Genomic DNA, 14,756 nt, shown 5'->3' with positions numbered 1-14,756 from the left:
AATCAGGCGTTCAGAAACTGGCCAGGGATAGTGTGTGTGTATGTGTGTGTGGATAGCAATATAATAAAGACAGCCCTTTCGCTGGGCGCAATTCTTTCACGATGGACAATGCTTATTTCGGCGCAGATGGCGTAGGCGTAGATTCATCTCCTTGGGTCCGGACTATTCTGCCAAAGGCGCCCCCACGTAGTAGTAAAACAACTTTTACCGGCGTGAGCTTATGAGGTTTACCTTCCCCAGTGGGGCCAAACGAGCGTCGGCGTTGGAGGAGATTTTTATCGCCGGCGTTGGGTAAGTAATATTTTGAATAAACCCGGAACCTGGCCCGTTTTTCTGGCCCTGCAACCCTGATGTGGTTTTGTGCGGTTTTGTGGTTGGCTAAAATGACGGCAAATATATCTGTCTCGGTTTCAGGATGCATAAAGTTGGAAGGAGTCGTTCCCGAGCCGGCCGGTGCATCTCTCGGGACTCTCCGGTGCGCCGCCCGGACAACGTTACTACTCCACCTAGTGAGGATATAAAAAGAGCGTTTTACGGGTGTTTGGCCGTTTGGCCGAACAGGCTCTAACTGAAAACTAGGTGGTACCGTGGCGTCGAATGGCCTCCGCAGGATGCTCTGGCGGGCTAAACCAGGGCCCGGTGCGAAATAATGATGCGTTGAAGAAGGCATCAAAGAGCAAAAGTTTTCCCTGCACTGCTGATGGCCCATTTGCGGTTGCCCGGACGCTCGAAGCATCCGGTTTCGGCTGGTCCGTGCATGGCGATTTCTGGACCGACCGGAACTGTGGCACTTTTATCAGGCTCGTTTTCGAAACAGTTGTTTTAGATGTTTACGGACAAAATCATTTGAAGCCATTGGTTTTGTCCGGCGATGAGCCAATGAGAAGGGGACCCCATTGTACCCGTAACCGCAATCGCGGTGAAACATACCGAATCCGGAACTCCACGAATGTACAGGGTGGCCAGCGACACAAAACCGATTGTGCTTTAAGTGTTTTCGGCCCGCTTGGCTCGTCTCTGCTTAAGACGATTCCATAAAACGTACGCTCAAAAGATTGGGCAAATTTCGCGGCAATTTATTTGCCGGCCGAAATGCTTTACGACAATGGTGCCTCATCATGGACCATCAACTTGCTTGGCTCGGCGAGTAAAATAAATTCCAATACTCCAATGCGCCAGACCGACGGCCGACGAAGCGAAGCCTCAGTGTCGGGTGCCAGAGTAGATTGGGCCGGCTATCGGTTGGTCCAACGACATGGTACTCAACCCTGGCGGGGGCCCGGGTCCAGCAACCGGAACGATGGATCGCCCTTCATCGAACCCTATCCAATTATGAGCGGAGCCCTCTTCATAGTTTCCGATAAATCTCGATCCGGCCCGGCCCGGCCATTTTTTGACCGCTCCGCTTTTCGCCCGTTTCACACTCCAATCACTGCGTGCGGATTTTGCTCGGAAAACTCTCGGAAAAAAGAAGCTTTTTCCACTAAATTTGTCTAATTGATGAAATTTTCCTACAATATAAATCAAAATTTTCCAATTAAAATTTTCATTATGATTTATGGGCTCCCGGCTCCCGGCACTCCGGGTTTATCGTAATGGAGCGAAACGGGTGAGCCGCTCACGTGACGGCGAGGGCGAGTGAATGGGATGATGCGTTTGTGCACGGAAGAAGGCCGGATTCTCGTACGTTTTTTTTGTTTTTCCTCTCCACACGGTAGTAATTTTCAGTTGTTTCCCAACCATGGTTGACCGGCCACAACCTTTGCACTGATCCGATGCTGGTGGATTTCCCTGCTGCACGGGTCTCACGGTACGGTCGCATTGATGGGGCGTTTATTTTACGTCTGGTCTACGGGCACGTTCCACAAATCAGGTTTTGGTTCATAATTTACACCAGAGTCATGGGGGGGGGGGGGGGGGCTTGCAACGTTCCCTATCACTGTTTGGCCACTGGAGGAACACTGGAGGTGGCTTATGGGATTTGATCCAGACTTTACACCGAAGACCCGGCAACAGCATGAAACAAAATGGAGCCTCGACTTGACAGAAAAATGGTGGACCTTCACTAAACAATTATCCTTCGGGAGAAGCAGAACTGGTGCTTACGATCACGGATTCAGCTCTCAAATATGCGCACATTTGGGAGATTCGATTAGTATCTTAAATAAATGTGAGCTGCTTTTGTGAAAAGTTCATCGGGATGAAATTTTTTTTCTGTCTTCAAGCTATGCTTTCCCAATCGCGCCTCATATGCTGTCACTGGAAGCCGCTAGATAAATCCGCTCCCTGACGCCGCCCAATTGCTGCCCGATTCGGATGACGGAAGCGGTGACCGGTGTTCCGCCCAGGTTGCACCGGTGGTGCGCAAGTTTGGTAATAAAATGACCGTCGTAATTTATGTTTGTTGCGTTGGCCACTCGTGTTGCGTGCCGTTGCGAGATGCACTTCCGCCGCAACCGCAAATTGATGCTGGCCGGGCTAGAATTAATAGGATAAGTTCTACCGTAAGCTTTGATTCTAGCCTTCCGCCTTGGCTGCGGCGTGTCACATCCACACAGCGGTGCGGAGAAGTTTGGTAGCAATTTATCGTTTTTTTTTTTTGGGACGGCGAATCAAAAAACCCCGACTGATGTTAAGACGGGTGAGTTCGGGCGGAGCGCTTAAAGCGAGCTGCGGGCCCAGGGTGAACTTTGCCGACCGCCTAGGCTGCCGGGGGGGTAGCAAAATTACATGATGTTGTGGCGTTATGTTTCGCCATAAACCGGAACCCTACCAGGTTTAGGCACCAACTTTGCAGCCCAATTACCGCTGCAACGGACCCCCATCGTCGGGGGTCCGCACGTCAGCAGCGTGCATAATTGCATTGCCTTTTTGGGTGACCACAATTTTGAGGGCAGACGGATTATGCAACTTAGAGCTCCAGGTCCGTCCGTGTCGTTTGAAGATTATTTTCCTCGGGACTCAGGCGCGGTGACAACATTGTATGCAGGCGGGCCAGACGGGAGGCAGTTTTATCGCTCCAAATCAACCACAATCCGAACCGATTCGTCGAGGTTGTTGGAAAGTTTCATTTTATTGCCTGCTGTGCCACACTTCTTTTTGGGGGACTAAAATTAGTTTCGTCAACTTTCATTGCGAAACCGAACACACACACACACACAACGATCGGATCGGATGCAAAGGAGGAGTTTTATTGTTTTTCGCGGGAGAAATAAATCTCGCACCGCGGTCGGTTCAGATTCATAACCGCATTTTACAACTTTTTCCGGCGCAAGGTGAAACCATAAATCTTATCGATGCGATGCAAAGGAGAGCTGCGGCGAACTTGCTCCGTCCACGGCACTTCTGTTTTACTGCCAACCGGGCAGATCGATGGCAAGAAAATTGCATTCCCACCAGCGCCCCATCCATCCACGGGGTGCAACTTCTTTTCCGGAGCACCGTTTTTCCCGCGCAACTGCAACCGACACCCGATCCGCGGGTGCATTTTTCGCAACTCCGGTGCTTCGGTGTTTAATTTTTGTTCGCGCTAAAAGGTATTGTTTTCCCGCGCGTTTTGGAGCATCCTTTTGTACGCATACACGCACGCGGGCGCGTCGGGTTCCGGTCGGGGCGCCACACCGCAGGGCATGGAAAATAAATTTAAAACTTTCCTTCACGCCTGTCGATTTCCTGAACGCGCGCGCGCCTCCGGCTGCACGAGGCGCAAGGCGTTATGCGCCTTTCAGCGGTGAAGAGTTTGCTGCATTCATTCTGCTCAACCCTTTCTCAACCCACCGGAGGAGAACCCGCCCCGAACATCTTGCGCCGAATGCCGATCGTTTAAAGCGGAAGTAAAAGTTTCCGGACCTTTCGGGGCCCGAAGTATTTAACTGGCTGGCTGGCTGGTGGAGGTGAAACAGCGCTTCTCCAGAACTTCCGTGTGCTCCGTGTGGAACTGAAGACGAGACTGGGTCTTGTGGGGTGCGATGTCTTGATGTTCGGGGGTTTGGAGTTAGACCCGCGGCCGGGACCAAACTGGTGAAAAGAAAGAAGCGTACAAACTTATGCTCATCCTTCCGAGCACCGAAAGCATCGGGTTTTTTTTCGTGGCGGGCGGGTCCCTATTGTCCCGATAGCCATTTTTCACTGCAACCTCTCGCCGGAGAGGTACCACACCACCGTTTGGTTATGCCACTGGAACCGAAACTTTCGAACGATGTGCCTCTTAAAGCATGAGCGCAGAGCGCCGAAGCTTCGGGACAGCTTCATCAGCCTCGCCAGCCAGCGAGCCCCCCAAGGGAGGCCCCCCTCCGAAGTTTATAATCTAAAAAGTGTTGCGATTTTGCGAAATACAAAACTTCCAAGCCGCCGGATTCCGGCGAGGTGATGGTGACGATCCGTTGTTGCCGGTGCCGGTGATGGAAGTCTTTATTACAGCCGCCCGCCAGCCGTTGGGGGTTGCGAAGTTTCGGGCAAGAACAATTTATAGAAGTAATTGTAAAATTTATATCCTTCTTGTTTGGCAAACTTTCGCAAACGGCAGAGCATCGGTGTGGTTTAACTTGTTCGCACTGCTCCAAACCCAACGGTCCAACGGCGTCCTGGCCTGGCCTTGGTCTGGGACACTGTGGCGTACGGAACCGCAACAGAACAGCCATGATAGAATAATTTGTTCCAACTTTAAAGTGTTCCCCCGTGATGGGCGGCGATTGGCATTGCGTGAAGAAGCCGGCTTTCGGGATGTGATGTTCTACCGTTTTTAAATTCCACACACAGACCCTCAATCGACAGTCGCTCAAGGAGCAAGGGCACCGCCTTCAGCGTGTTACTTCGCTTGATTCGGGCCGGCGTGGCGTGTTGAAAAACACATTATACGAAATTACTTCTAATTATACGTGTGCCAGTTTAATTTATGAGTTTGGGGCTGTGCTGGGCGAATCCACAGCGAATCCGATCTCTTTTCGCGATCCTTCCCGGCCCGAAGTAATTTATGTGTGGCATATAAGCGTATTTCTTTTCACTACTTGTCGGCGCGGTGCATCTCGGCCTCGGTCGGAGGCAGGAAGGAGCAATTAGATACCCGGCGCACCAACGCACACGCAAAGCTTGTTGCGGAGCCTTGCGGCCAATAGTCCTCCTCCTCGCGTGGGGCGTCCAAAAAAGAACGGGTTTTGTAGAGGTGATGAGGAATGTGTTTCACTAGCAACCGGCCCCACCAACGGTTCTCGGTCTGGCGCAACGATCTCTTGCAGGACCTCTAGCAGGGGGCTCAATGTTGGCGCCACATCACACTCTGGGCGCAGCGCACCGTTTGGGGAGATAAATGGGAAAAGTTGCTTTCTTCGGGTTCACGGGATTGTTGTTGTCGAGAACCGGCGAGAGCAGCAGCTACGAACCGAAATGAACAGAGAGCCCGCCGGTGAGGTCGGTGTCGGTTGAAATGTGTACTTCCGGAAGTGCATTCGTCCGGATCCGTCCGGGACAACTCCCCGGGTCGAGAGGAGGGAAGGTGGAACGACTTTCCTCGTTTGGCGCGCTGATGAGAGCATTAAATAGTTCAAGTTGTGCAACAGCCATAAAATCAAGTGCAACTTTCAACACTCGTCGTCGTCATGCTCGTTGGCCGCGGCGCGTCGGCCACGAGTTTCGAATTGTTGGAAAACAGTTGCCGAGCCCGTTGCTGAGTGCGGAGTTTCGCTAGGTTTTGCAGCCATTTTTGCTGCGAAAACAATGGTCCTTTTTTATGTTTGAACGAGGGCACACTACACAATTGTAGGCAAAATTTGGTCAATTAACGATAAAAACGCCACCTGGCGGGTGAGTGGTAAAGGGTCCCGAAGGATGCACACAGCCCGGAGCATGTTTTGCTTATCAGTTTTCCTTTCGCCACACACACACACACACAGCCACGTGCGTCGGAAATAGGCGTCGGGTCGGAGGTTTAGCATAAATTTACCACTGCGTCATCATGCGTTTCGGCACGTCGTCGGAGGAGCTAATCGACTTTGGATCGACCCATTCTTGGCAACTAACTATACAAAGAGCGCTCCTTGCTGACCCTTTATGGCACTTACCACAGACCAACAAACTGCTGCTGCCCGAAAAGTATTTTGATGGCTTTTAAATGACTTCACAGATAACCCATAAAATAATCTTCCATCTGGGTGCTGTTGGTAGGTAACACTTATGGTCGGCGACTGTCTGGGCGCTCTTATCGATGGGCGAGAGTCCATCATTCCCGGACGACGGCAGCAGCTTAGGAGCAGCTACAATATTTCAGCACCAAAGTGCTGAAGGCACATCCGCCGGACAACGGCAGCCGGAGCAGCAACAGCAACGACACCGGACAACGTGCCGGCCCGAGCGCTCACATATGCCGCTGTGGGATGCCGAGAAACCATCACGTACTTGAGCGGCCGGGACCCGAGTGTTCCGGGATCCTGTCAAGTGACCAGCAAATCGTCCCTTGTCCGGTGCGAGCTACAATTTAATTATATATTCATGAATTTTATGCGACAATGAACTTAACGAAACTACACCCGCCCGGGGGGGGTGAGTCAGCGTGGTCGGCAATTGCGTCCCGACCGAGGGTGGACAGCGCCGTTCGAGAAGACCGCGCACACTCCAACGGAGCTGGCCGGATCGGATCCTTGAAGCGGCACTCAAGATGTGCCGTGCCATTAGTGAAGTTTGGATGAGCACGGCCCCCATAAGCATCAATCCTTCGAAATGCGTTCTCTGGTCACCTCTGTGCGTGCGTGTGTCCGGCTGATGACTCAATCGACCGAACAAGGACCAACCTAAGACGGCCACTTTCGGCGGCGAACCGTTCTTACGGCGCTCGGCCCAGCACGAAGCGTTGCATTTTGCATAGATTAGAATAAATTGCTGCACTGCAATCGGGATGCACGGTTTGTGGTGTCGGAACGGTGCCATCGGTGAAATCGATGGCTGAGACAAACCGAACCAAACCCCCTTCACTTCACACAAGAAACCCGGCACCGTCCGGGCATCCATTTTTCGGGGGGAACCAAATTGTTGATTCATATTTCAATTACAGTCAATAATTGAAATTATTGACATGCGCTCACGGACGCACCCAGGGCCCGGGATAAATTGAATTAATTCCACCCTTCCACCGGGCCGAAATGCGTCATCGTCAACGAGGTGTAGCCTGTTGGTTTGGTTAAAATTTGCCAACCTAGGCTGAAGTTTGCTCTCATAAATTCACATAAAAGTTGACCGGCCTATTTAGGAGCGGCCTTATACCCGGCGTTCGTTTGGGTGTGATGAACGATGAACGCGATGTCAAAGGGTCAACCCAAAACAAAACAAAAAAAACGGACCGGAGCAACTCAAACCCCGGAGCCCTAAAACTGTCATCCTTTGTCAACCGCGACACGGGGTTAGTTAACCTTTTATCGACACTTTTTCGATATAAAAATATGGCTTTTTCGGCGTGAATGAAAAGAATGGCCCCGGGTGGATGGCCCGGCTGTAATCGCTTTCGCCGAGCATTAGCGCCATCTTGGCGCGAACCACAAACCATCTGTCGTCGGGCCGGGTGTCTGGCCAAAGATTGATTTCGTGTCGAAGCATACCTGGAAAAAGAAGAACAAAAAAAAACGGGGCATTAGCTTAGGGATACTTAATTTGAGCTGCTTATCTTTGATATGCGCTTCATCGCGTAAGGCACCACAAGGTGCGAGCTTCGTTTTACGAATTTCCCTTGCACTCCAATTTTAAGTACTTGTCGAAAAAACTTAATACCGAAAGTCGCACAAAAAATGGAGCGATTAAACCACATTTCGGTGCACCGGACACCGACGCACGGTGCCGTGTAATCGTGAACCGACGACCATCAGGATAATTAAAATCGCTTTTCGGCCCACCGGCCCCACGGCAATCGATCGCAGGTGCAAAAGGGCACGCACCGCTCCCAACGGGCGGAGCGGAGAGATAAGTGAGACTTTGGAAATAATCAAAATAAATGAGCCATAAATTAATCTAATTAAGCGCCTCCGGTGGCGGTGGTGCTTTTTTGTGTAGTTTTTGTTGCTGATCCTTTCGTGGAAAAACTTACCGACGCCGGCCACCGGATGCTCCCGGTTTGCCGGTGATGGTCAACGGTCGGCCGGTCGGCTCCACCACGGCCATTTGCTTTGTGATAAGTTGAATTTTACGTCACGTTCTTGTTTTTCTGTTTGCCGTTCTTTCTCCCGTGCGCTTTCCAGCATCTTGGGAGCGTCTCATCTCTGGCCACTAATTAAAAGGACGCGCCCGGGCCGGAGATGGAAGGATAATTAACTTCCACTTCCGCGGTTCCGCGGTACACCGGGCAGCGGCACTGGCGGGTCCCACTACCTGGAATCGAACTTTGAGCTCCGCTCGACGGTCTCCTTCCGTTGGGCGTGAAATTAAAGGCGCCAAACGGTGCGGATCAAATGACCCACCCCCAGCGTGTGGGAGCGAAGGACGCACACCGAAAACAAAACAGAGAACTTAATTCCACAAACGTATTCATAGCGGTAATTGTGGCTCCACCGGCGCAATCCGGGCATGGCTTGACCGGAAACTCCTCCGAAACACAAAAAAGTGGCTAACCGTTTTGGGGCCGACGCCGTTAGACATTTGTCTTGTCCGCAAAATCAACACCCCACGCTTATCGCCACCACCGACGGGTGCGTCGGTGACGTCATCGGCGATTGACGGGACTGCCCGGGCCGGGGTTCATCCGGATCAGCGCCGGCCGGATGAAATTGGACCCGGGTGAGGTGATCCCTTGTGAGAAATTTATATTCACGACAATTGTCCCCCTCCGCAGGAGGCCAGCCGTAGTCCTGCGTAGACCCGCAGACAAAAGGATACACTAATTTCATCGCCCAGCCGGAGCTGGTTCTTTATGGTTTCACTTCAGCTGGCCGCAATTTGGTCACAAATTGCTGACCCTTTTTTTTGGGGTACATTTCTTCACCATCTGAGCCAGCCGTGGGCCGGTCTCCGCTTTCTTTTCACATGACTCGTGTATCCCTTAAACCCTGCCAGCCTGCCTGGGTCCTGTTTTTTTGGTTTGTTTTTATCTCTTCATTAAAATATTTTTCTCACAATCAACCCAAATCCGCCCGAATTTGTCGTCGTCGTCGCCGGTGACTGTGTCCTTCGGAATGCTTCTTTGTTGCAGGGGGTGCCCGGTGCCCTAAACCACCTTAACCGAGGGCAGCAACTAATTCTTATCCTCATCAACCTTCGATGGAACAAAGGGACGCAGTAAGGACGGAGAATAAAAAAAAAATACCGTTCCGCCGTCCGCCGGCGGAACCAAGTGAACCGCAGCGCGGGAGTAGATATTTTGCTGCATTCCCCACTGGACTTTTGTGGTTTTATTTGGGCCACCCGGTGGCCCTGGAAAGAAATACCTTCGCAGCAGGCACCACCACCGCCCGGCCCGGCCCGGTCGACGACGAAGAAGCGGAAGAAGCAACAAAAAAGGGCCAATAAAAACCGGAAGAGAAAAGGATCGCTGGATTATGTCGTCAGAGGTCATTCTGCTCCGCACCACACACACACACAGCGTAACGACTCCGTGCCATGGTCGACCATGATGGGGATAGATTTTGACTGACAGCGTGCTCCGTGGAGCGCCATTTTTTTTGGGCCCAGAACCCAAACAAAAAAAGGAAATCTTGCAGCTTTTTTGCTTCCGGCTTTTGCGCTGGGCCGTGGGGCCCCCCATTCATTAGTTCCGGGCCGGGTGCTTCTGGGCCCCGCGTGGATGAGCCATGATGGCGGATTAGGACATGTCGCAGTAGATCAATGTTTGCTCGGGGTGGGGCAAAAACTAAATCCGCGTTCCGGGCGGCCCACCGGTCGGCGTTTTTTTGCATGGCACGGCATCGTTCCCGGTTTATGTCACCAACATATTGGGGTCGTTAGCAGCCATCTTCCACATGGGGCATTAGTTTTCTGTTCTGGAGATTTTCACTCATTTTAAGGCGATTCACTGCTTTTTGGGCAAAACCCAAGTCAAGCTCATGAACCATCCTGATCCACTACCTGTTTTTAAAGTGTGATCGTCTTATTAGAAAAGTTTAGGGCGCCGACTTTATCGCTCACGATCGTTCGATGGTGATGATGATGATGTTGTGATGAAGCAGGAATGCTGTCTAAAATGGCAATCATAATCAACCCGCGGCGGCGGGAACCGTATTTCCAAAGTGGGCAAAGTTTTCCACGCTATCGCAAATCGCCGCTTGGATGTTCGCATCCTCTGCGCTTCTGGATCGAATCGGAAATGAAGGAAGCTCAGGTGTCACCTACAGGCGCGCACCAAACAGAGAACGACGGAACGGGTTTCCGGAGTCACTTTATCGATGAAATTCAAATCGATTTCTACTGCTCGGCAGAAGGATCTTCGGTTATGGCCCCGGTCTTAGGTTATTCGGTTTGTTGGCAGAAAATCAACATTATCATTATCGTCGCGGAGAAGGAGATCACTTAACTTCACTACTGCTGCACGCTGACTTCATCCTGTTGTTGTTGATCGAAAATATTCGCTTCGTAGTACGAAGCCCTTGTGTTGTTGTTTGCCCTTTTGCTTGATGGGCGCTCGATTAGCACGGCATGTCCTTATCAAAGGCGCACCACCCCCGAAGTAAAGAAACGCACACACGAAACAATGCTTCAATCATCATCAACCGCACCGGAGGAGTGATTGAATTGCATCCAATTATTTGCGACGCCCACAAAATGTTGCAAGTTCAGGAAAAACGTGAGCAGAGATTTCAGCATTTCTTTCACCCGTCGGAGGGTTGTATTGTTTCTTGGCTTCGTGTCCTCCCGCTATCCCATTGACCCTACATTATCATGCGCCATCATGCGCCGGACGACGGCGACGAGGGAGACAGACGGAGACGGACAGAAGATGAGAAAATGTGGCCAACGACGGAATGAAAATGGAAATTTCACGCAATCCAATTCCGTGCTCCGGATTGCGAACGGAAGGACGGCCATTTGATAGGGGGAAGTGTCGGTCGGACCGGATGTGCGATAAGTGTGTGTGTGTGTGTGTACGTGGTGTCGATGGTGGTAATGGCGCAGGCAAGATCCGATCCGTTTGATCCGGGGACCGGGCGGACAGGACATCGACGAATCGACAACTTCTTGCGAGCGAGACGAACCGGGCGATATAGGGAGAGATTCCAATTCTAATTTTCCACCGGTTAGTTATTACGATGGGAGCCCGTTCCGTGAGGGGTTCCGGGCCCGGGGTCCCTCCCTGAGGTTGAAGTGTATGTTCTTGTCCCAACGCCCAACGTTCGTCGTGTGTTGTTTGTGCAGCAATTAGGGGTGTGCATGGCAACGGGGGCTCTGTGTCTGAGTGTGTGTGTAAGGGTTCGTCGTGTCGTCATCACGGAAAGCCATTCATTTACCCTAACGGTCATGTTATTGTTGGATCAACACCCAGGAGACCAAAGGTTCCCCCGTCGGGCTCTGCCAGGCTCTGCTGGGCAGACGAGCACGGGGTTGCTTGCTTGCTTGCTCAAGAAACAACACGCGCAGGAAGCAACACATCCGTGTGTTGGGCCCGTAAGGAGCGCTGGCCCCAAGGACGAAGCCGTGTCGGCTCCGGGAGTCTATTGCAGTCATAAACGTAACTCAATCTCTCGTTCTTGTTAGCTTCACGCCCCGGCCCGGCCACACAATCTGCCTTGTTTTTATGCGAGCGAAGGAACTTGCTCGCCCCGCTGCTCCTTTGGCCCTCGGAAAGGGACTCGGGGGGCAAAGGTGAGGGCCCGGTCTACAATTGCACGCCAGAAACGCATCCGCATATGCGGCCATCATCAGGCCCCGTCAGCACTTTCTCGTGCTCGTTCCATTTCCTTTGTTTTGGTGGGGTCACTGGAAAAATCGTATTTGTCTTTATTATTTTCCCAGCTCCTTCGGCCCTTCCTTGACATGGGGCGCCGGTCAACGATGCCGTCAAATGGCGCGTTGGTCACGAGGTGGCGCCGGCGGACGAGGACAATTATATGAACTGCGGCTGCATTTGTTTTGCAGGGCGAGCACGGGCGGTAGTGGTGCTGGTGATGATGGGTTGTGATAGCGCCAAAGACAAACTTCCGCCGGGCAGGGAACCACTCAATGAGGCCCTGCCACGTGGGGTGCATTTCCGGATGCGAACATTTCAACAGATTTAATATTCATCCCGAAGAAGCAACGCCTGCTCCGTCGCCACACACACACACACACACGCATATATGCAATCAAATTTTATGCTCCAGCTCAAGGCAGGCAGGCAGGACAAACTGTCAACTTCGTCAGGCTGACGGTTCATGCGAACAAAGTTGCCATTGGTCGTAGCCGTAGCCAAAGCCTCCGGGATGCGCAGGTAACACGTAATGCCCGAGACGAGTTCCAAGTGGCCGGTCGGCACGGGCCGGTCTCCATGTTGCACACGTCTCTCAACCGGTTGAGCGATTGTTTTTGATTGGCAACAGGGTATAATCATTAAAGGATTAGATTATCATTTCAAAACCACACCCCAGAATGTCGTCCTGGGGTGCCGTCATCGGACGACAAAAAAACCGGCCACGTAGCAGAAGCGTTCGGTCCGTTTGTTTTGCTAAAACTGTGTTGCTCATCTCAACCTCCCGGAAGTCCGGATTTGCCAGATGCTGCTGCTGCTGAGTGAGTGCCAGAGAGCCTGTCGGGCTCCAAGATGCCCCCGGAACCAGAGAAGGAGAACTTAATTTGAGGAAGCTTTATTGAAAAGTAGGTTAATGGAATTAGTTACAGATAGAAGTTAAGCAGTATCTAGTCCTCTCAATCCGCTTTGAGGTCCTCGTTCGAGAAGCCTTCTCCGTCGGCCATGAAATTGCCTGTAAAAGCCCAACCTCAGTCCGACTGTGGAGCCCCCGGGTTTGAGATGCAACCTAAACCGATTGATGCCGGGACTTCTCCGGAGGTACGATGTAATCAACTGAAAATTAGTTCGACCCATTCGAAGCCGGGCCCTTCAGGTACGTTCTTGGGACGTCTGAATGTCATAAGCGCATTACACGGCCACGTGCTGGTGAAAAGCGACAACACCAAGCCCGGGCGACCCGGACCCGGCGAGTGATTAATTTAAAGTTTCACCTATCGCGCGCGGCGCCACGCAAGTCGACTCCCCGTGGGGACCCGAGAGGTACCCAACCCAGGACGGGCCGGGCCGGGCCGGGCCGGGTTCTAATTAGGAAAATTAATCAATACGAATGACAGCAACAGCGTGCGATGGCAGCCAGTGAACTATGCGGCGTCCATTAGGGCCGTGGCGGATGGTTTATTTGGTAGCGCCAAATTCCCCGGCCCAAGCTCTTCGGTCCGGTGGTAAGCGGTTCATCGGTTCTCGGTTCTGACCTCGGTTACGATTAGGCTCGGGTTGGTGGTGGTTGGTCGCAAGAATTACGAGTGATAAAATTTTAATTAAATTCCTCAAATTCACATCATCAACGCCCTGCGAGGGCATGTTGATGCTCTCGGCGGGGCAAGCGGGCGGACAAGTCTCCTGTGGCCCAACTTTGGCCTTCGGGTGACGCGTTTTTCCCGGAGGACCGGGTCGGGAGTCGCTCATCCCGCCATTACTGCGAGTTTCAACCCCGTGAAAGTGAAGCGTCGGTCGAACTTTTCCGAAAAACTCACGCGCGTCTGGCCCCTCTGGAAAGCTTGTAAGCCTTTGCGTCCTTTCTGGCGTGGCGGCTACCAGCCCGATTGGTACGAAGCAGTAGCGAGAGAAAAAGAAGTGGTTCTCTGCACACAACAATTTACTTCCGGTTCACCTCCGGGGGGGGGCGGTCTCATGTGGCCCCCGCTGGCAAATACTGAGCACCACTTCATCACGGGGATGATTTCATTTTTCAGGTGTTAACATTTCACCCACCGTCCATTTAACGTACCGGGATGGAGGAGGAGCTCACCCGCTCGTCTGAACCGGACCCCACAGTCTGCGGCTTCGGAGTTGTCCGGGGATTTTTGGGGAAAAAGTTTATCAACAACCCAAGCCACACAAGGGCGGTTGAAGCCTTCGCAGGCGCCTGCTTTCCGGAGAGGTCCTTCCGGAAAAGAACCCACTCAGACTTTCGACGCGCAGCGCTAGAGCGTGAGAGCAGGACAGGAAGGGAGAGACCGATGGTTGCCGCAAGTTTTTGGTGATCCGAAGTGTTGGCGCGCGGCACGAGAGTAGAGAGCGGTAACGGAGTTAATTCACCAGCAAACAAAAAAAACCATGTGAATTTAATTCACGAGATTTACTGCACGATGGGAGCGCCATCTCCTTCTTATCGGGACCTCACACATCCTTTCGATGGTTTGGTTTTTGTAGCTCCTGTTAGATGGTTCTTCAAGTTTTTTTTTGCTTTCTCGAATCAGACAAGCAGGCAATCCGTGTTACAACTTCATTCGCTCATTCGAGACCGAATTGCGGACGAATCTCAGGATCACCCTCAGCACGGTAACGAGCTGAAGTAGTTGCAGGTTTTTGCAGGCATCATCGATTAAAAAGTTGGCAATGCTGCTTTCGCACCGCCAGCCGACATTTGCCGGATTCGCCTGGATGCAAATTAAAACCCGTAAAGTCACGCAAAATGTGCGTCACACGTGGTGCACGTGGCGAGCTCGTAAAAGTGTGTGCGTGCGTGTGTGCCGTGACACATTCCACTAATGTTTTGGGGGCCGCCTCATTATGCTGACCCCATAAAACGCACCGCCAATGGTCGTGAGCGAAGATCGAGCGACAT

General features: G+C 52.2%; 1 protein-coding gene across 1 annotated transcript in view; it reads right to left on the bottom strand.

The window, feature by feature from the left end:
* Positions 1–8,139, bottom strand: part of LOC128278495 (mucin-19-like) — a 69,032-nt gene extending 60,893 nt beyond the window's left edge. Inside the window, exon 1 of the mRNA XM_053017225.1 lies at positions 8,066–8,139. Coding sequence (XP_052873185.1) covers positions 8,066–8,139 — 74 coding nt within the window. The remainder of the gene's footprint in view (positions 1–8,065) is intronic.
* Positions 8,140–14,756: the final 6,617 nt, after the last annotated feature.

This window comes from Anopheles cruzii, chromosome 2 (assembly GCF_943734635.1).
Source record: "Anopheles cruzii chromosome 2, idAnoCruzAS_RS32_06, whole genome shotgun sequence".
Classification (NCBI taxonomy): Eukaryota; Metazoa; Arthropoda; class Insecta; order Diptera; family Culicidae; genus Anopheles; species Anopheles cruzii.
The sequence above is the reverse complement of the archived record's forward strand: the minus strand, read 5'-3'. Positions and strand labels throughout refer to the sequence as shown.